The 21,656-nt window shown below is 49.3% G+C and overlaps 3 protein-coding genes and 1 long non-coding RNA gene across 4 annotated transcripts; 1 reads left to right on the top strand and 3 right to left on the bottom strand.

Moving 5' to 3' along the window:
• Window positions 1–3,323: 3,323 nt before the first annotated feature.
• LOC123430953 lies at window positions 3,324–4,066 on the top strand. The gene is made up of 2 exons (XR_006623000.1): window positions 3,324–3,588; window positions 3,717–4,066. It is a non-coding gene; the product is annotated as an uncharacterized LOC123430953 (long non-coding RNA).
• Window positions 4,067–4,201: 135 nt separating this feature from the next.
• Window positions 4,202–5,043, bottom strand: LOC123430952 (auxin-responsive protein SAUR21-like). The gene has a single exon (XM_045114779.1). It carries the CDS (start codon window positions 4,947–4,949, stop codon window positions 4,569–4,571), a length of 381 nt encoding a protein of 126 aa, XP_044970714.1. The 5' UTR covers window positions 4,950–5,043; the 3' UTR covers window positions 4,202–4,568.
• An 8,786-nt stretch (window positions 5,044–13,829) lies between these two features.
• LOC123430951 (auxin-responsive protein SAUR19-like) lies at window positions 13,830–14,662 on the bottom strand. The gene has a single exon (XM_045114778.1). It carries the CDS (start codon window positions 14,592–14,594, stop codon window positions 14,205–14,207), a length of 390 nt encoding a protein of 129 aa, XP_044970713.1. The 5' UTR covers window positions 14,595–14,662; the 3' UTR covers window positions 13,830–14,204.
• Window positions 14,663–18,989: 4,327 nt separating this feature from the next.
• LOC123430950 (auxin-responsive protein SAUR50-like) lies at window positions 18,990–19,821 on the bottom strand. The gene has a single exon (XM_045114777.1). It carries the CDS (start codon window positions 19,771–19,773, stop codon window positions 19,318–19,320), a length of 456 nt encoding a protein of 151 aa, XP_044970712.1. The 5' UTR covers window positions 19,774–19,821; the 3' UTR covers window positions 18,990–19,317.
• Window positions 19,822–21,656: the final 1,835 nt, after the last annotated feature.

The raw sequence follows: 21,656 nt of genomic DNA, 5'->3' as shown, positions 1-21,656 counted from the left end.
TTTAAGATATGAGGGTCTTAAAATGAGTTTCCCAGTAGCACATGCTGTGCACATAAAATCCAAAGATTGTGGGAATTTAGCTTCATTCAAGTCATGACCATTGGAATTGCAGATAATTTTCCTCATCATCCTGATACGGGGAGGACCAAGGCGATCATGCCAAGTCTGGAATGCATTTACATTCTGAAAAATTATCTTATATGCAACATGTTCTACGGGTTTATGCAAGTGTAGTATAATCCTGATGATAAAGACGGAATTTTCTCAAATATTCATTTTCCATATCCGTTATTTTTGGTAAAGAGGAGATATTCCTCTTTGTTGTCTTCATGAGTTTCAATGTGGAAACCATTTTTGCGGATATCTCTAAAACCTATGAGGGTACGAGTTGAATCAGGATACAATAAAGCATCCTCAATTACAATTTGTGTACCCATAGGGAGGGTAAATATGGTACGTCCAGTGCCAACAACTACCGCATCGGTCCAGTGATTGTTAAAATATCTCCATTCAACTTTGTAAGAGTTTGGAAATACTTTACTTCCCTAAGTATAGAGTTTGTGGTGCCACTGTCCACAAGGCACATTTCCTCCTTCATTGGATTTAACTCCCGTAGAAATCTATATATTGAAATGTGGATTTTTTAGTTTAGTGAAAATACTTTATTGAATATATAGAATACATATAACTTTATTGATATCAAAATGCTGACACAATATACATAATACAGTAAATGACTACTACAACAATAATATTAATAATATGTTCTTATTACAACAATCTAATGGATGTACACCAATAAAATATCTAAATGGTGTCAATTGACTAGTCAAAGTCTCCGAACATGTCGGTGGCGTACTGTGTCATCATATTCTCCGTGTCCATGGAGTCCTGCGGTATATGGAATTCCTTGTTGTTACTTGGTGCTCCTTGAACATCTTGCGAACAACCAGCTTCCTTGTTGTTGTCAAGTTGAAGATTGAAGTGGGATTCATATCTTGCTCCTTGGACAGGTTTGTTACGTCCCATGGATTGCAGGTAGAGGTTTACCAGATGTCTTTGGGTGCGGCATTTTTTGGTGACATGCTTGTAGCAGCCACATTTCTGTCAAAGTTTAGTTTTATCAAACTTATTCTTTGTTATGCCCTTCCCCTTGTCTGAACTTTGTGGCTTGTTCTTCTTGTTGTGGTTATTTTTGCCCTTAAAGTTCTTCTTTTGGCCTTTGGGAGAACCATTGAACTTAATGTTTTTCTAAAAATTTGCATGTACTTCAGGGAGAGGAGCAGCCCCAACTGGGCGTTGATGACTATTCTTTATCAGAAGTTCATCGTGTTTCACGGCCTGTAGGAGCACATGTATAAGTTCTGAATAAGCTGTATAATTCTGGGCACGATATTGTTGTTGTAGGATCCTATCAGCCGGGAGCATAGTTGATAGAGTTTTTTCTATCTTCTGTGCTTCTGTAGGCTCCTTCTCACAAAACGGCAACTTAGAACAAAATTTATGAACCTCATGATTATAAGCTCCGATAGATTTGAAATCTTGGAGTCTTAAATGAGTCCACTCGTGACTAGCTTCAGGTAGTATAACTGCCTTTTGTTGTTCATATATATTCTTAAGAGATTGCCACATATTGCTTGGAGATTCCTCCATCAAGTATTCAGATTTCAGATCTGGATGGATATGGTGTCTTGTGATGTATAAAGCACCATATTGTTGTTGCTCAGTTAATTGTGCAACTCCCTCTTGAGGAGGATCTGCAGGAGGTATGAGTGCAGCTGCAATACCACGGGATGAAGGACTGATTTTAACATCCATAGCCCATGTAGGGTAGTTGTGTCCGTCGAGCGCAAGCTCTTCAAATTCTTTGACGGTCATTTTGTCCTACAAGATTAAGAACCAGGTATTTGATCAATTTACTTGTATGTAAATTAAAATCATCATGGTCATGTTGTAATAAAATTTGCAATTGTCGTGAGCTCAAGTACAGACTCAAATCATCTATCATACCACTTTGGAGATAATAACCATTTTTTATGGAGTATATCTCAGAACACTAAGAAGCATAATCTAACCAAAGTTAGTAGATGCGTCATTCTTAGTACCTTATGTTTATGATTTGATTTAAATATATAAGAGAACACATTGAAGGTAGTCATAATGTCAAATTTGACAAAATGTAGACCTCGCAATAATCGTTGATAATCTGCACATTATGGAGTAGATGCCACATTATCTCATGATCTCATATATAGATTTGAGGTAGTCACTTATAATTTTTGTATATTAATTCTATATGAATTAAGTCTATTGTATGCTCCATAGGCATTCTATTTGACTTAATTGATGGTGAATTAATATTTGAGTTGCCAAAATAAATAAATGATTTTCAATTGCAAAAAGATATTATTTTATCATTTGTCATGTTATAGGGATTGCAAATTGCAAACGCATTGAACATGTAATCATTTATAGACATAATATTGTCTAAACTTTAATACACAATTAAATTGAGTATAATATATAATTACACCGAGGTACAAGGTCTAAGCCATGACAAGCGCTTAATTACAACGCTAGTAGTTGAACCTATCTGCAAATTCCTAAATTTACGAGGCTAAAACATGACAAGCACTAAATAGTACTAATAGTTGGACTTTTTTTTTATTATTAGTCAAAAGTCAGCCCAGGAGGCCTTTCGGCCCAGGCCCATAAGGGCGTCGCTGGCTGAGCGGATAAAAGGGGCGGGAGGTGGTGTGGTTGGGGTCAATTCCTTCCAGAGCCACCCCCACGAAATCCCGTAAGTATCGTCGCCGATGGCGCCTTGCGCCGGCGAGCTTCAGGGGGAGGACGGGGCGGAGGCCGTCGCATCGTAGCCAAAAAGGTGGAGGCCAGCGTGGGCCCAGGATCCGGAGCGGAGGCCGGGGCGGTGCCGCTCCAACGCCGCCATGAAGCGGTGAAGGATCTGGCGAGCCGCAGGAGGTGGCGTCCGTGGGCTGGCCGGGGAAGGAGTCGGCGGAGATGCGGCGGCTGTGTGTGACGACGCCCCATCCTCGATCTTCACGTCAGAGGCTGTGTTGAGGTTGGGGATGGTGGCGCCGGCTTCGGCCGCCTCCGTCGGTGTCACTTCCCACTATGCCATGGCGGGCACAGGGCCATAGCCTGGAGGCGCAAGGGGCTCTTCGTCGGCAGACGTCGGCGTTGGGAGATCCGGGTATGTAGGCCCTCCGACGATCTGTGGTTCCGGTGGTGGAGTGGCCGGGGTTGAGGGCACGACCCGTATCTATGCACTGGACAGAAGACCCCCCCCCCCCCTGCGTCCTCCAGTAGCCAATCCATTTGTGGAGCGACAAAGGCCGGCGGGGCGACAAAGGCTGGCATTGGAGGTGCCTGATAGGCATGGTGGACGGCCGTTGGTGGGTTGCTTGGTCCTGCTGCGGCAGATCCAGGGTGGTCGTGATGACCACGACGACCACGGCGGTCGTTGCGAGAGCCCCAATGGCGACGAACTCCAATACCATGGCTTCTTGCAGATCGACGGATTTCCTTTCCAATGAAACGAACGAGAGCAGAGGCGATTCTGTGCAGGTTCATCCCTGCCATCTTACCTTCTCTCCTTGTCTCGATGCTCTGTTCGTAGGATACGTGCCGATAACGTGTTGAAAGTAAATGAATCAACTATTCTTTTCCATTGATGAATGAACATTTATATACAGGGGGAACGGACGCATCCAAAGGATGCGATGGTTTGAGGAGGCGGTTCTTGAAGACGTCGCTCCAGGAACGATGTGTTGGTTCGGCATCGTGGAAACATCCACGTACGGTTTACAAGTAGTGATTAACTTTAACTAATTACATTAATTAATTAAATCCTAACACTTAGCAAGCATGACTTGACCGCTTCGCACAAGCCGACGTGTGTAGCATCCGTCCTCACCGCACGCACAAGTTAGCATTATGTTTTTTTTAACATAGAGCTTGACTCAATGAAATCAACGTCTTTATCTTACAAAGCTTAAGCTACTTCCTCAGTTCCATAATTCAAGACGTACTGTACATTATAAGACGGAGGGAGTAATTATTAATAATTTTCAGTGGAAAGGGCTAATGAGTAACAGCCAAGATAGGTTTTTCGCCACGTCAACATGACGATGACATTCATGGGTCACAAACGACGACAATGTTTGCATGTACAGCAAGAACAACCAATCAATCTTTATTAATTTATTTGCTCGTATCGTATGCCTCGGCAACGAGTTGCACAGATACGAGTAGAGTAGTTACAACTTACAAGAGAAAGCAATCCAAAAAATCGCCGCCTTTGTTCTTCAATCAACTACTAGTAGAATCATCGTCACATACTGTACTGCCCAGCTCCAGTACGCGCGTGTCCGATCGCCGGCATTACGCAGGGCGGAGGAGCACGCCGTCGCCGGCCCTTCGAATCAGTGTTCCGGCGCTTGCCGTGCGTACGCGGCCCGCTTTCCCGCGCCCGGCAGACCGTGTCGATCGTCTCTCCCCTGTCACCAGTTGCTGCTGTTGCGGTCACCAAACGGTCCGGTGCGCGCTCACAGGAATGCCACTCCCTGCAGCAGCGGCCGCGAGTCGCCGCGCCGGCGGCGGGAGGAGGAGCGGGGCGGCACCACCTCGGAGTCGGACGAGGAGGAGACGCGGCGGAGGACGTCGCGGAGGCGGTCCTCGTCGCAGGGGAGCGCGACGGGGCCGGATGCGCCGGACGGGAAGCCGTACTCCTCCTCCGCCTGCCGGAGCAGCTCCAGGAACGCCGGGTGGCTTAGGTGCGCCAGCCGCACCATGAACCGCGCGCCCTCCGCGCAGACCGTCACGTGCCCCGCCGGCACGGAAGCAGAGGCGGAGCGGCGGCCGGCCCGCCACCGGCGCACGGCGCGGCGCAGCCAGGCGACCGACGGGATCGTGATGACGTTGCACATCTTGCCTTGCCTTGCTTTGCCCCGACGAGCTATCGGACGCGCTCGCTTGCTGCTAGCGCTCTGGTTGGGATTTGGGAGCTGTGTGCTCTGGGTGATGGAGTGTGGAGTGGAAGAGCTGGACGGGGCGGTGACATATATAGCGCTGGGGCATGATGCGGCAGGGCCTCGACGATGAATGTATGATGATGGATGTATGGAGGGAGTTGACGTTGTCTGGCGTCGTCGTAGTGTCGACGGCTGGCCTGACATGATTGGTACTATATCTGGCCATCGGCAGCCCGGCCCGACTGGAAAAAGCTCGACCCGGTCCGGTCTAACCTTGCCCATGGACCAGGTTCGAGACTGCATTTTGAGTCCGAAGAGTTTTTCGTGTTGGGCCTGGGCTTGGTGTCTTTGTGTTTTAGGGGAAGGGGCATGGCCCAAGTTCCGAAGCCGGCGGGATTTAGCAGTGATGGATCGGGCCTGGGCTTGAAATCTAGGCCCGACAGTTGGGTCGGGCCGGGCTTGGGCCTAGGTTTTCTATATCGGGCTTGGCCTGGCCCGGCCCAAAGCCCGATCCGGTCCGAGCGATAGCCAGATATAGTTGATACGTCAGTATCTGTTCTGATCGATGGAAGATGACGACGACGACCTCAAAGAGTGTGTTGGATCAATGTGTGACCTAGACCCCGCAAGAGGTTTGGTTGAGGCTTCTAGCTTAAAATGTTATACTTCGATGCGAGGTCTGTTTCGTGTTCGGCTCAGCTAATCGACACCCCTATATCAACCGGATAGAGTAACGACAGATGCTGTCAAGAGTAAGGTTTCAAACATATTAATGTATTACTTATAAAAGTTTTATGAATAATTAATAAAATAGTTGTATGCTTGTGCAGATGTAGAGGCCCGGATCATCCTCCTTTTAAAAATTAGGTTTTTGTTTGACAAAAAAATTCAAAATGATTTAAGCGTGCTTGTATATCCATATTCTTCTCCTTTTTATTCCTTTTTCCATGAGCCTTCACACAACAGTGAAGTCCTCTTCTCCGGGCTCGCATTAATTTAGTGTGGGAACGGAACAAACGTTAATGCGCCAAGGAGATTTACATGATTTGGTACATGTATGTAGATTAATCAAGCCAATAATAAGCTAAGGTTCCTGTTCTCTAATAATACTATAATGTACGCAAACTCGTGTGTATTTTTTTTTTAAACCAGGGTTCCATACGGCAGGAGCTTAATTTGTCCCCTGCTTCGCTAGATGCTGTACGTGTCAAGCACCCACACCAATTAGCGTGCGCACGTAGTGGGTGTCCCGCGACCGTGCCGTGAGTAAGTGCAAATGATGACTCCATGTGATACATGCATGCTTGGTGTTGTGTGGCATATATGGCCATTATGTTATGGGAGCATGTGGCTGACTCTGCAACGCAGCCATATAGGAGTAGTACTGTACTGTACTGTGCAACATTTGCATACGACCTTCACCGCAATTTGCATACGACTTAAACGCCTTCACTTTCAGATGAGCTGTGTACCATAAACATGTAGAGTAGGATGTAGCGATGGAGCATCTAGAAGAGCTCGGGCGCTCTAATCCGTAGAACATGGGTTTGCGAGCGACGCGGCAATCACCAGAAGGAGCAGTACTCGTACTTGTGCTTGGTAGTTACGGTCAGTACAACCAAGGCAGTTGATACTATAGCACTTTCATTTTCAGATGACCTGGCTGGGTGTATAGCCGATCGAGCTAGCTAGAAGGTTGAGCCTTGAACATGGCTCTGTGGCGTGGAGTCGTGCACCAGGCGGCGCCAATCATAAGAAGCAAGAGCAGTACTTGTACTTGACAGTCACGGTTAGTACAACTAGGCAGCCGGAAAGGGCCGATGCCGATGCCGATGCCGATGCGGCCGGTCACCCGTGTACAAACTGTACACTACCGGCGTACTACACTGTAAGACGGCCCTCTCCCTCTCGAGCGCATTGTGTACGCACATGCATCGGTGCGATCGTGTTCGTGTAGGTGATGTGAGATCTCGAGAGCAGGAGGGACGCCCGACGCACGGATTTGGGCTGGAACCGTCGACGAGTCCGTCCACGGGACGCCACCATCATCGCCCCCGCCGCAGAGATTCCCCGCATCCGCATGTGCGACGGCGCCGCGCCGTGACACGTACGTACGTACGTGCGTGCGTGCGTACCCGCCGGTCGACCGAACGAGGCGGCGGTATAGTCTACTCCTACCACTACGTCGTGCGCGCGGGCAGTCGACTCGAGCACAGTCCGGCGGTTGCTGTCGCCGGATGCGGCGCAAAATTTTAATCGCTGCAGATATGATGGGAGATCATGAGCTGAGCTGATCACTACAACCAACCTCAAAGTGCAGTGTACCTGGGCCCGAACATAATCCGCCGTGGGTGGATTGGAAGAGCCCTGCTGGATGCTGCGATCCGGGCGTCTCGCGACGTGCCGATCTCCAGTTTGCTGGTCAATCAGAGGGGTACCTATCCAGGTAAGATGACGGTCGGTGAGTTTGAGCGGACTCGCGGCGAGTGAAGTAGCAAGATTAGAGCATCTACAACCCTCTTCAAATGCGTCGACATGCCATCCATTCACTGTCCGGTCACGAAAAATCGATCCAGACGGACCTCTTAAACCAGCCTCAAACGCTCGGACTGATCGGCACCCCTATTTTCAGTCTAAATATGTGATGGATATAGGAAAGCCCGGACAAATCCGTCACATCAGACCCGACAACCCGACCCTATCTTAAATTGTACAATATCTCCCAAACCCTTCCTCCTCCTCCCATCGCCCGCCAACAATTCCCGCGTTCGACCCTAGCTGTTCGGCACCGTTGCTCTCCATCCTCATCACATGTCCCGATCCGCCGTCGTGATGTCTTCCATCCCGTCCCCGATCGTCGCGATGGAGAGGCAGTCCGTCTCGTCCGTTGGCGGGCCTTCCTCCGCTTCGTCTTGCAAACAGGAGAACATCTCCCGTAAGCTTAGCCATCGCCGAAAGCGACAGAGGGAGTTGGCCGCACAACTACCTGCAGGCGTCATCGACAAGATGTCTCCACCGGCGCACCGGTCTCCCCTTATCCCATCCTTGCAAGTGCCATCGCGGATTGTGTCGTGCGATACCGTCGAGATCGAGGAGGAGGAGGAGGAGACGGCCGGCTGGATCCTTTCGGAAAACTTTCCGGCCACGTAACAACCATCGGTCCAAGAGTGTGAGTCCCTACAGCTCGTTCGGGAGCGGATGAGCCGGGCAAACCCACTATCCAGGCTACACACGACATGTTCGATGAAGTGCCTCAACAAGATCAGGTACGTTTGCTCTTGTCCGATCAAATGATTAATGTTTCATATAGTTCGCTAGTTCGTACAAGATGACTGCTTGCAAACCTTGAACGTGTAGGAGACATACTTGGCAAATAAGATAAATAAGAGTGAAGATCCATCACATGTGGAATATGAAATAGAGGAGACCAGCGCATTTGTGATTGGGGCAACATCCGAACCCGATCCTACCAAGAAGAAGAAGGGCAAGACGCCGAAGGCAAGAGGGCTTGATTTCTCAAGATACGAGGACATCTTGTTGATTCAATCTTGGTTGAACGCAACATTGGATCCAATAAGTGACACCGAGCAAAAGGGGAGCACGTATTGGGAGAAGATTTGAAAGGACTATCACGAACGAAAGTAGTATTGTGGCGCCGAATCCTATCGTGAGCACCTGCAATGTGGCATCTCTCCATCATCGATGGAGGGTCATACAAGGAGAAGTGAACAAGTATGTCGGTTACTACTCACAAGTGACTAAACGGTCTCAAAGTGGGATGGGAGTGACAACTCATGTAAGCTCGATCGCCTCATCTTAATTACTATCATTTTAATATGTTCATGTGTTTTTCATTTGTGTTCTCATACGTATTTTTTATGTTACGCGGCGATGGTGGCCTCTTTGTATCACGAGACCGAGAAGTGACCATTTACTTTTAGCCATTGTTGGCTCTTATTAGATGGCAATCCAAAGTGGCAACAAGTTGTGGCCGACCTCAAGGCCGGAAAGAAGTGGACTGATGGCTCAAGCTCCCACCAATCCATTGGATTGGATGATGATGACGACGATATTGTCGTTACCAAAAAAAAAACTACCGTGCCAAAGAATAACCGGCTACTCATGGGATCTAAGTGGGAGAAGGGAAGGAACGTTCGTGACGCCGTGGCTACAAAAATGTCGTCCACATGGATGGACATTTTTCGGCAAGGAAGACCAAGAAAGAGGAGAGGCACAAGCTTATGTTGGACGCGCACAAGGAGAAGATGGAGTGGGATCGGACAAAGGCAGAGACGCAACTTCAAATTGAGAGGGAGAAGACCGAGTTGGAGAAGCAAGAGGGGGCGATCAAATGGGAACTCCAAAAGGCCAAGACATTTGGAGATATTGATCTTGAAAAGGATAGGTTGCAACTCTCACACGACGCGGAGGATGCTAAAATCATGCTCGCGGATGAATTCACTTTGAATGAACATGCTAAAAAATGGCTTGTGGGCAGGAAAAAGGAGACCAACGACCGTAGAGCATTGGAGACGGCCAGGGCGGCTATGAACGGGCCAGCGGAGCAGGAGGCCCTGATGCAGGCGGCGATCGTTGCTAGGATGCACGCAGAGGAGGCCCGGATGTAGGCGGAGATGGATGCCTAGGCGGAGCAGGATGCATGTGCGAACTCGTCCGGCGAGTGATCCACAACACCTGTCGGTCGGACATTGATTTTATTTTGGGACGTCCATTTGCTTGAACTATGCTATTGTTTGCTTTTGTTTACAATTGTTGTATTCAAACAATTCGTACTGGATGATCGACGTGCATGGTTTTGTATGGATTTAAGAGTCCGAATATAAGGTGTGTGCATGCACATAGCGAAATATGAGGGGCTGCTCGGATGCATCCGCGGGCGTGCTGAGGTGCTCCCGCGGTGTTTGAGGGCCGGATTTGAGGGGTCTGACTGTAGATGCTCTTAGGGCATCTATAGTCTGACCCTTAATGTCCGGATGGTCGCCCGGTCACTGTCCAGTCATAAAAATTTACCGAGTCGTACCATCTAAAAGGGTCTTAAACGTTTCGGTTGAACGACATCCCTCATATTCCTTATAAATAAGGCGCGAATATGGAGGAGTCCGCGCGAGCCCGAGCACGTCCATCACGTCGTCCTTACGGCATGGTCCCATGCAGACTCGCCCGGAAATTCGAAGGTCTGACGGGTGCCTCGAACGTCATCGCGGTGTGAACGCCGTGGGGTCGCTCCGGCTAGCTCCCTGAAGCCATAGCTACCTATTTAAGTCGGTCGATATCCCCTAGCCCTAGCATATCCACCTCCTCCCTCCCTTCGCCGCCACCCGAGCCCATCCGCCTCCTCTCCCCCGCTTTGCGACTTTAGTATGGTTCGCCTTAGGATCATCATCTACGCTCAGCTCCCACGGGAGCGCCGAATGCAGATCGAGGCGGAGATCTAGGCTCGGCACATCACCGACATTTGGTGCGGGCTCCCTCGGGACTAGCCGGAAACGAAAGAGGAGGATGAGCAACCGGAGGAGGAGGTGCCGAAGGCCATGGAGGAGGACGAGCCGAAGGAGGAGGATGACCCGAAGATCCATGCTCCGGGCTTGAACATGACGGAGGCAGATGCGAAGTTCATCGTCGCCCAAGCCAACGAGATGGTGGAGCAGCAGGCCATCCCGTATTCTATCTCGGATGAGGCCGAGGTGGAGGCCAACCGCCGGCTCATTCGGCAGAGGCAGGTGGATGTTGACGCCTTCTTCAACGAGTTCGAGGTGGACATAGCGGCGGAGGAAGCCGCAACGAAACAGCCGGAGTCGTCGAAGAGGGCGGAGCCGTAGCTGTTGCACATCTATCCGCCGAAAGGCTCGGAATTGTCGAAATCTTCGACGAAAGGTAGATAGTTTACACATACATAGGTTTATATGTTTTGTATGGATTTGGAAAATGTAATATAAAATATTCAGATGCAGAATTTTTTTTAAGACGTGTTCAGTCAGTTTCACGGACGTACGCGCGAACGTTTGAGGGTCATTTTTGCATTTTTGTAAGTTTGGGCTGTAGAAGCTCTTACCCGGCAGTAGGTTTCTTTTGACCTGATTTACTAGTCGCCGTGCACGCGCGTGATGGTGTGGCGGGACAGGGAGCCGCGCGCGTAACCTCGAGAATCCTCAGACAGGAAAATGAAAATGCATTCAAGATCGGACCGAGAATGAGCAGCAGTATGCCAGTATCTTTATGTAAAACAAACGAACTCCATGCACTTGTTTCTTGTCATGTTTACCTCACTACGTGGCGACGCCTCGTCTGCTTAACCTCTGAAACGGATAGGTCGATAATAAGAATATACACTGGCCGGTGCGTGGATCTAAACTTTATTCGGTCAGTCAAGTAACCTGGTCGCCCTTCAGGAGATGTGCGCTTCAGGATCTGGCAAACATGCATGCATGCATGCACTCGTCGTTGCATGTTCTGTTTCACTCGCCACGAGCATGTGCATGAGTTCCTAATCAACAGATAATGTCTGGTTTCGTTCGGATTGCATGCATGATACTGCCAAAGAAAAGCAGTCCACATGTCCTCTGCTCGCCGACGGCAAAGTGGCGCGGCCTGCAGGCAAACCTTGCGGCTTGTTTTTTTCTTTTTCGAAATGGCTGCGGCTAGCTAATTACCATTGTCGCGAGTCTTGCTAGCGTGACACACTGACACTTGTAGGCTTCCCTGCTAATGAAATTAAGGGTAACTCCGTCTAGTGACTGACCGTGGCTGAAAAATGATCTTTTTACTATTAACTACTCCATCTGTTGCTAAATATAAGTCTTTTTAAAGATTTCACTAAAGGACTACATACAAATGTATATAGACATATTTTAAAGTGTTGATTCACTCATTTTACTTCGTATGTAGACCCTTAATGAAATCTTTTAAAAGACTTATATTTAGGAACGGAGGGAGTATGTTTAGTATTTGCTCTTTCAGGCTAGCGTAATAATTTAGGTTACTGAAAAATGCTGGTTGTTATGTAGGAGTAATGCTTCTGAACTAGATGGTTTCTACAGTGAAAACCGAATGGTACGGCCTTTCTTTGCTAAAAAGGATTTCAGTACAAATCTGACATCGTAATTTTTACCATGGGGAATTGAATGCTTTTCAGGACAAATTATGTTCTCTGAGGATGGTACGTTTAGTTGGCAATTTGTTCCCCTATTTCGAATCAACCATATGTTACAATACTAATTCTAATCAACCATATGCTACAATACTAATTCTATGGACACTAGCAAGGTAGTAGGAGCATATATATACCCGGACTTGTTAAATCCGTCCCATATACGCCCACGGACGCGTCCCTCATATTTTGCATTGTGCATCCACATACCTGCAATGCAAATTTCAAATCCATGCAATCCATGCACGTCGATCATGCAATATAAATTGTCCGAATTCAAAAGTTTAAAACAAAAGCAAATTAAAGTTTAACAAACCGGACATGTCAAAATAAAATCAATGTCCGCCCGACGAGTGCTTATTTTCGGATCTCTGGCCGGACGAGTTCGTCCATGCATCCTTCTCGTCCTGCTCCGCATGAACAACCATCTCCGTCTGCATCCGGGCTGCCTCCTCTGCATGCATCCTGGCCGCCTGCTCCAATGCCGCAGCCGCCCTCCCATGCCCAGCACCATACGGTTGTTGGTCTCCTTCTTCTTCTCCGCAAGCCATTTCTTGACTTGCTCATCCAAGAAGGTTTCATCTGTCAACATGATCTTCACATCCTCCGCGTCTCGTGTGAGTTGCAACCTCTCCTTCTACAGCTCAATCTCCCCAAATGCCTCGACATTCTCGAGTACCCGGTCTTGTTCAGTCATTCCGTCGAACATGTTGAGTGCAGCCCGAGCGGTGCCGGTGCGGGTGCCCATGCTCATCCGCTCCCTAACGAGCTGTGTCTACTCACATTCATCCATCGACGGCTTTTGCCTGGCCGGAAAGCTCTCCGGAATGGCCCAGCCGGCCGTCACATCCTTCTCGGCCCCAACGGTGCTGGGTGGCACAATGCGCGTGAGCACTTTGATGGATGGAGAGCAAGAGTGCCCGGCTTCCTGGGGGAGACATCTCGTCGACGATGCCCGCACCTACTTGCATCGCCAACTCCGCCTCCATCTCTCGTTGTCAGCGACATGCTCCTGCTTGCAAGACGAATCAGATGAAGGGACGCCGACGGATGAGGCACACTATGTTTGCGTCGCCGCGGTAGGGGACGGGCTGGAAGACAGCAAGGTGGCGGATCAGGACGAGTGATGAGGATGTAGAGTAAGGGTGCCGAATGACGAAAGATCACGCACTAAAAATGATGGAGGATGAAGAGAGGAGGAGTAAGGGTTTGAATAATTTGAGGGCAATTATTGGTCGGATAGGGCTGTTGGGTCCGATTTCATTAAGGAAACCAATGTCTTCATCTTACAAAGCTTAAGCTCTCTCAAGCTAATGATTAGGCTGTCCGTAATGAAAGTATCATAACTAGTATCATGTATGCCAAGTAAGCAATCTTGATGAGGTGACATAGAATTAAATGAAGAAAGAGAGGGTTGAGTATCATATTATGATACTGTATCATATTAAATGATGTGCTACTATGTGTCTTGTATGACAATAAATAAAATACTCTATGATACTAACATATGATAATATGCATTACGGATGTGGTATTATACACTAATATCATATGCATGATTTTAGTATATGATACTATCCATTACAACCAGCCTTACCGGTCATGATAAGTTTTGCCACGTCAACACGACGGAGACAAATGAGTCACAAACGACGACAAACTGCATGTACAACAAGAACAATGACCAATCATTATTAATCAATTTACTCGTATGCCTCGGCAAGGAGTTGCAGAGACGAGTAGAATAGTTACAAGAGAAAACAATCCCAAAAAAATCGTCGCCTTCTTCAATCAGTTACTACCATCACCATCACATACTGTTACTTCCTAGCTCAGTACCCCGGCCGGCGTTTTGCTGGGCACGGGACAGGAGCACGCCGGCCCGAACGCTCTTCACGGCCACGGCAGCCGCCTTTTTCCCGCCTCCGGAATACCGTGTCTGTCTCTGTCACCACTCACTACTTGCTGCCGTTGCGCACAGAAATCGGGCGCTGCGTTGCTCGACCTTCGGCGCCGCTGCACGCGCGCCGTTGGCCGATCGCTCACAAGAAGCGCTTCTCCACGGCCGCACCCTGCAGCAGCGGCCGCGACTCGCCGCGCCGGCGGCAGAAGGAGGAGCGTCGCGGCACCTCGGAGTCGGACGAGGAAGAGACGCGGCGGAGGACGTCCCGGAGGCGGTCCTCGTCGCAGGGGAGCGCGACGGGGCCGGAAGCGCCGGACGCGAAGCCGTACTCCTCCTCCGCCTGCCGGAGCAGCTCCAGGAACGCCGGGTGGCTCAGGTGCGCCAGCCGCACCATGAACCGCGCTCCCTCCGCGCACACGGCGACGTGCCCCGCCGGCACCGGGGCGGAGGCGGAACCGCGGCGGGCCCGCCACCGGCGCACGGCGCGGCGCAGCCAGGCGACCGACGGGATCGTTATGACGTTGCACATCTTGCCTTGCCTTGCCTTGCTTTGCCCCGACGAGCTATCGGACGCGCTCTCTTGCTGCTGCTGCTGCTGCTGCTAGCGCTCTGGTTGGGACTTGGGAGCTGTATGTTCTGGGTGGAAGAGTGTGGAGTGGAAGAGCGGGATAAGCTTGGGCGGCGACATATATAGCGCTGGGGTAAGGGATCACCGGGTCAGTGCCTTGTGGGGTGGCGCAAACTGCAGGGACGGCCACCGCGATGAGCGCTAGTTTTTGTGTGGCAGCGCGCGACACGACACGGCGACGAGATCGGCGTTCCACTGCCAACCTGGGGTAGTCCGTGCAGCCCAACCCAGCGTGCCGCAGCTTGCAGGCGTCGGGTCCTGCACCCGATCCAGCGAACTCTTCGCGCGTCCAGACCAAAAGGTGGCCCCTAATCCGTCGGATAAATCAACCATGTTGAGTCCGTGCCGGCAACTAAACTCGATTTCCAAAAGTTGCTATGCAATGGAGCACGCGGCACGAGCGTGGATGAGGGGGGACAGGGAGCCGCGTACGCTTGAGAATCGTCAGACCCTGCGTGGTTTCACCCGGGCTCTTTGTCCTGTTTGGTCTGACAGGAAATTGCCTTCAAGATTGGACGGAGCAGCAATATCTGCAGCAGAGGCATGTAAAACAAAGAACTTGTTTGGATCCCACTGCTAGAGTTAGTTTGAGCTAGTTTGAGCTGAACTAACTCCCAAAGTATCCAAACACATGGGTTAGTTTGAGTTAGATGCAAACTAACCCATCAAAAAAACTAGCCCTGAGAAAAGATGCTAATTGAAGCTAGTTGGGGATGGACAGGTAAAAAAAATTAATATTTTGACCGCATCGGATCCTTTCCTCTCCATCCTCCCGCATCGCACGTTGCTCGGCCTACTCGCCCCGCAGGCCACGCTCGCCCTGCAGGCCGCGGTCTCCCCGCTCGGCCTGCTCGCCCCACAGACCGCGCTCGCCCTGCCGGCCGCGCTTGCCCCGCTCGGCCTGCTCGCCCCGCCGGCCTGCCACAGGTCACCTCCATCCTCCTCCATACCCTTGCACCAGGCCTACACAAAAGCTGGCCATAACAAATCCTGGTTAAAAGATACACATGATTGAAAAAAATGCATTTATTGTCAAACTAACCACCAAAGGCTAGAGTTAGTTTATGGTTAGACTAAAGTTAGAAACTAACCCTAACTTCTAGCCAAGTTAGAGTATCCAAACAGGGCCAAAGAAACTCCATGCACCTGTCTCGCAAATACTCTACTACGTGGCGACGCCTCGTTTGATCAACCTCTCAAGCCGGATCGGTCCCTAAAAGAACTGGATCGGTCGGGCATCTCATGCGGAAGACCGATATTCAACTATGTTTGTCGGGTAAATATGGCAGATTTCGGACATGGAATTAGTCCACAAACGCTGATGCCAAAGGCCGACATACAACAATGTCCGTGTAAATGTGATGGATTTCACACAAACCGAACAGAAATACATATTTAGGCTAGAAAGGTAAAACTATGTACATGTACGACTGCGTGGAGCTCAATTCCCGTGACAAGGATATACTACACTAGACTGTGTCGTCCCTTGCGGATCCCTTTGTCTTTGTCATGTTCGGTAACCCGCTCATCAGACTATCGAGAGCCCCTGAGGTATATTCCTCCCCCTCTCGTCCGAGTGCAAAGGGGATGCTTCAGCCAAAGGGATTGGGTTGCATCGGCTTCCGTGAATCGCGGATCAGGATTGGTTTTTATGCATGGGACGGTAATGGCCCGCGAGAGAGGATGCGACACCGGTTGTGGACGCTAGTGGCTCGCCTGCGGTAGACTTTCTAGGACCAAAGCGGCAGCGGCCTCACAAGTTCAACTTCTCCTTGATATTGATGACGGACGCCGACACATTGGCCACCGACTCATCGAGCTCCGCATAGTCGGCCTCTTTCTCCATCGACCGTGCTCGGTGCAACCAACATTGATGGCGGATGGCCTCATCCATGGCAGCCACGATGCCCATGCTATCGTGCTCCTCGTCGTGTCTGCATGGAGTAACTTGCTACTTCTTCACGAGCTGGCTTGGAACGGCGAGTTGATGAACAACGCGCCAACGTGGAGCGGCTTAGGATTTTTGTTTTAATGTTTTATGTAGAAACTATGCTAGTTTAATTGATTTTTTTTGGTTTATATCAAAATTCATCCAGTTTGCACAAATTTCATGAGGTTGATTCAAATATTCGTGAAATGTATGTGAGGATAGAAGCATCTGGCATCTGTATCCACAGACTGCCTCCCTGTCCATGGATGGTTGTGAGAAAAAATTTGCCGGTTGGCGTTAGAGATGCCCTTAGATCGGCAAACCATCCGCATACATCCGGGGCGAGTAAGCCATCTGACGCAGGCATGCATCGATCCGCAGAGTAGTCCGGATGTATTTTGCCAACAAATTGGAGACAAACAGGGGGGCTTTGCAAGAGTTCGAACTGGTGAAACGTAAGACTCTGACACCGCCGGCCCATCAATCCCCCTCCCGGTCTTATTTCCTTCCACTTCGCCCTTTTCCCCTTGCTTTTCGCACCTTCCACCTCCTCCGCCATCGACGTACGTCTTCGGTCGCCACACGGGCATTGCCGGACGTCCACAACCAACACCGACACGGACGCTCGCTCTACAATGATGTTGTCCACCCTGGAGCCGTTTGTACCAGGTACACTCCGCCCCATGTAGACGACCTCCATGGACCATGGTGGACACCACGTTCGACAGGTGTTCGATCAAATGTCATTGAGCTTATTTTCGAACACCATGTCATTTTTTATAGTCTGAAGGATGGTGAGCTACTCGTTCATGGAGGATGAGTTGTTGGGCGATGCGTGGTTGGTCATATCCGTGTATTTTGTAGGCAGAAGCAGAGGGAAGACCTTATGTCGGCAAGTGCATGAATTGTTTCACCGACAAAGCACATTGCACCATACTACATGTACATCTTTCGAGCATGCAATGTGAGGTCGTTATTGAATCGCTGGTACGCTATCCACAGTACCGTCAACAAGTTTTGTAACAGGGTTCGTCAGCTCGAGGCAAATTGGTCATTGCACGCGGCAAACAATGAGATTGTATGTTTTACTTCCTCTTGCTTAACTTGTTGATTGATTCATTTACTCAATGTTGGTCTACACATTATATAGCCCGCACAAGCTGTCGTGATGTACCATAGGACGGAGGAACAGTCATTTATGTGCACATACAATTGGATGAACGTGAAGGGGGAGTATGTGTGGGGGAACATGATCTATTAATAAAATCTTGTTGGACATTTGATTAATTTATTCGAATTTGAGATATTATTGTACTAGACTTAATTGACATGCTATGTATGGATGATTTTGTTCTATTTTCTATTCCAATTTTGATAAATATCAACGAGTTTGCATAAACTTCGTCAGTCGTTCAAATGCAGGCTGAAATATTTGCGAATAGCGTTGGCCGGGGACCTTAGCATTTGTATCCGCGGACTAGTTCTCCGTGCCCACGAACGGAGGTGTGATAAATTTACGGATTTTGATTGGAGATGTCCTCACACAGTCTCTCCCTAATAATAAAGCAACTACGATTTTTGGTCTTCCGTCATGACATTTTTGCGAAAAAGTCCCTCGTTTTTTAGTTAATCAACCCGCAGTCCTTTCTTAAGTGAGGAAAACGTTTCGCCAGGCCACTTTTACAAAAATGCCCCCGACATTTTCTGAAATCAACCCTCAGTCCGGATTTAAGTCAGAAAACAAATTGTTTTTTGCATTGTTTAGAAAACCCCCTGATGTTCCAGGTAATCAACCCGCACTCCGTATTTTAACAAAAAAAACCCAAACTTTTCAGTTAATCAATCCAAATTTTATCTAAAACAAAATTATCCATATCTTTCAAACCGTAACTCCGATTTTAAGATTTTATATATGAAATTTGATTAAAACAATATGTAGAATCTAAATAGGATGTTATTTTTAGCTGTTGAATACTTCTTAAGTATTATTTTTGGTGCAAACTGAATCCGTAGTGTACGGTCCTTTTTTTCTCTCTTTCCGACGACGATACGAATTGCAATAAACATCCACTATATTAAAACCAAATTAAGAGGAAAAAAACATCGTTAACCACACATGCTTACCTTTAAAAACCTCGTGGGGGAGAAACAACATATTTTTCATCTTATCCGAGTGACTGTACATTCAAACGCGTTTTCGTTGTGTGAGCACTAAAGACATCGTCGGCAACACAAATGTGATGCCATATGAAAACATATTGCGTTTAGAGCGTATGTTATTTTCTCTTCCGTTGCAACGCATAGGCTCTTTTGCTAGTAAGATACAAATGAGCTATGCGTGTAGTTGTCTACCTTTCGCTCCCATGTACAGGCACAGCCAACAGATTTGCAAATAGCACAAAAATATACAATTACATTTCTAGGACGATAAGCTATGTACATTTTGTAATGCCAGCTGGACTAATAGAGTGATAGTGCTAATTTATTATCGGGTCGATCTGCCAGCTCAACTGTCTTGTCACAAGTGTGGAAATTCTTGCCCGGTTTCAGCGCGCGCACTCGTCGCCATGGATGGCACGGCGGCTGCGGCATGGGCGCGCGCACGAAAAGGACCAAACGGACACGGCCATCCCGCCTGTGTGTGCAATGTACAGAGGCTGGGTGCACCAACGAACGGCCGAAGGATACGATTCATCACGAGACGAGCTTCTCCACGGCCGCCCCCTGCAGCAGCGGCCACGAATCACAATCACCGTGCGGCGCCGCCACGACACCCCGGCGGCGACGGAAGGAGGGGCGCTCCTCGGACAACGAGACGCGGCGGAGTACATCGCGGAGGTGGTCCTCGTCGCAGGGGAGCACGACGGGCCCGGAGGCCGACGGGAAGCCGTACTCCTCCTCCGCCTGGCGCAGCAGCTCCCGGAACGCCGGGTGGCTCAGCTTCTCCAGCCGCACCACGAACCGCCTCGACGACGGCTCTCCGTCCCCGCGGCCCTCCAGGCGCACGGCGACGTGCCCCGCCGGCACCGTGGCGTCAAGCTCCAGCACATCCTTGTTGGGCCGGGCCGATGCCGCCCCTCGGGAGCGCCACCGGCGCACGGCGCGGCGCAGCCAGGCGAGCGCCGGGACCGTGTTGATGACCTTGCACATGCCTGAGCTTGACTGACCGGAGTGAAGCGAGGAGCTGGCTTTGCTTTGCTTTGCTTGCTGCCGACTGCCTTTAGACTGCTTGCGGATGGAGTATTTGGAGAGCGGGACGGCGGGTCGCAATATATAGCGCCGGGGCTCGGGGTCGGCCACCGGAATTGGTGCAAAATTACGGGAATGGTACCGGCGTCGCACCGTGAACCCGTGGTGCTGACTTGGACGTGTGTCGTGTGTCGTGTGTCGTGCACGTGAGACCTAGCAGTAGCATAGCATTAGCATTAGCATTAGCATTAGCAGTGCAGTAAAGCGGCTCGGATTGTAGGATCATTTCTGGTGAAAGTGAGATGAGTAGAGTGTGGTCGACGTCTACAACTCTCCTTAAGTACAAAAATTCACATGATACAGGTTACTTTCAGTTTGGAGGCGATTCGACGTAGGCTGTTGACAAAATATCTGCTGAACCAATATTTCCGATAAAAAGTATATTCATCGTTTAACGTAGGTTAATCTGTTCAACTCTGTCTGATGAGATAGAAACATCATCCGTCTCTGCTCCAGTCCAGTCTATTAGCTTCTACAGCCGAAACTTGTAAATCCGACCTTTTAAATGTTTTCGGACGCGTTCGGTCAGTAACATGCAAGTTTGTTTTAAGTCCTTATCTTTTTATCTGTACAACCGCATCTTTCATATTTTATTTATATGTTCGATCACTTGCACGTAATTGATGAAAAAGAATAAAGAAAAAGAAAAAAATAAAAAAAGAAGAAAAGGTGATGTGGGATGAAGTCGCGTCCTACGTGATGCACTGACCGGATGCATCTGGATGTGTCCGTGAGCCCTCGTATCGTCATATTTGAGATTGATATGAAAGATTCCGGCCGATCAGTCCAGACGTTTTAAAAAAGCATGAGGGGTCCGACTGTATTAGTTTTTTTTGTGCCCGATCAATTATCGGACATGTTGTTCGAGTTTTTGAGGCGGGTTTTAGTGTCCAGCGTAGATGCTCTTACACGCTACGCACGGGTGTGACTCATGTCACACGGTTGCTCATGCGTGCATTTCCTGGTCCCCCGTCCCACTGTCGCACAGAGGACCAGACTAGATAAGACACCCCGAGAGGATAGGACCAGACTAGCCAGAGAAGGCAACTACCTCGTCGACGTTGCCGCGGTGGCAGCACGGACCATCAGACCATGCGTACGTCCACGAGCCCGCTGCACCGCCGATGGCCGCCTCCAGGCTCCACCCGGCCGTGCCGGCTTCCCACCGGCCGCGCGCACCGATAGTCCGGTCCGGCACGCCATTGGCGTTGCTGTTCGTTCGTTGGTACGCGCAGCCTTAAAGGCACTAGCTAGCTAGCTTCCATTCCCACGCACAGATGGCCAGATCCACTGAACCAGGCGGGCACATTCACGTTCACGTTCAGTAGCCGCAGCCTACGTAGGCGCCATGCATGCAGCAAGAAAGAACAGTACGTATGACCACCGGCGGACGTACTTAATTACGTGGTGCCTAGGCCGATCGAGCTCCATATAACGCATGCGTTTGGTGTGCAGTGCCACGGATCCTGGTTTACTTTTTCCTTTCTAAACCTCCACGTTTTCCTCTCTTTTTTTCCACCGCATTGTTCACGGCTGAGCGGGCACAGCCTGGGCTTCGTTTGCATTTCCCCGTTTGGAGTCTATCCGATGATATTTTAATTTTAATGAGAATATCCATGGATTTGTGCTGCTGAAACAGTTTTAAACATATCTCTATGTACTCCTATGCACTGTGCTCTAGATTATATAGGTAGATCTTATTTCTCATATTATGCTTAGTTTGGAAAGAATATAAAACAAGTGTTCCTCAAATGAAGAATAATAGAAGTACTCGTCATGATGGA

Source organism: Hordeum vulgare, chromosome 2H (assembly GCF_904849725.1).
Source record: "Hordeum vulgare subsp. vulgare chromosome 2H, MorexV3_pseudomolecules_assembly, whole genome shotgun sequence".
NCBI classification, from domain to species: Eukaryota; Viridiplantae; Streptophyta; class Magnoliopsida; order Poales; family Poaceae; genus Hordeum; species Hordeum vulgare.
The sequence above is the reverse complement of the archived record's forward strand: the minus strand, read 5'-3'. Positions and strand labels throughout refer to the sequence as shown.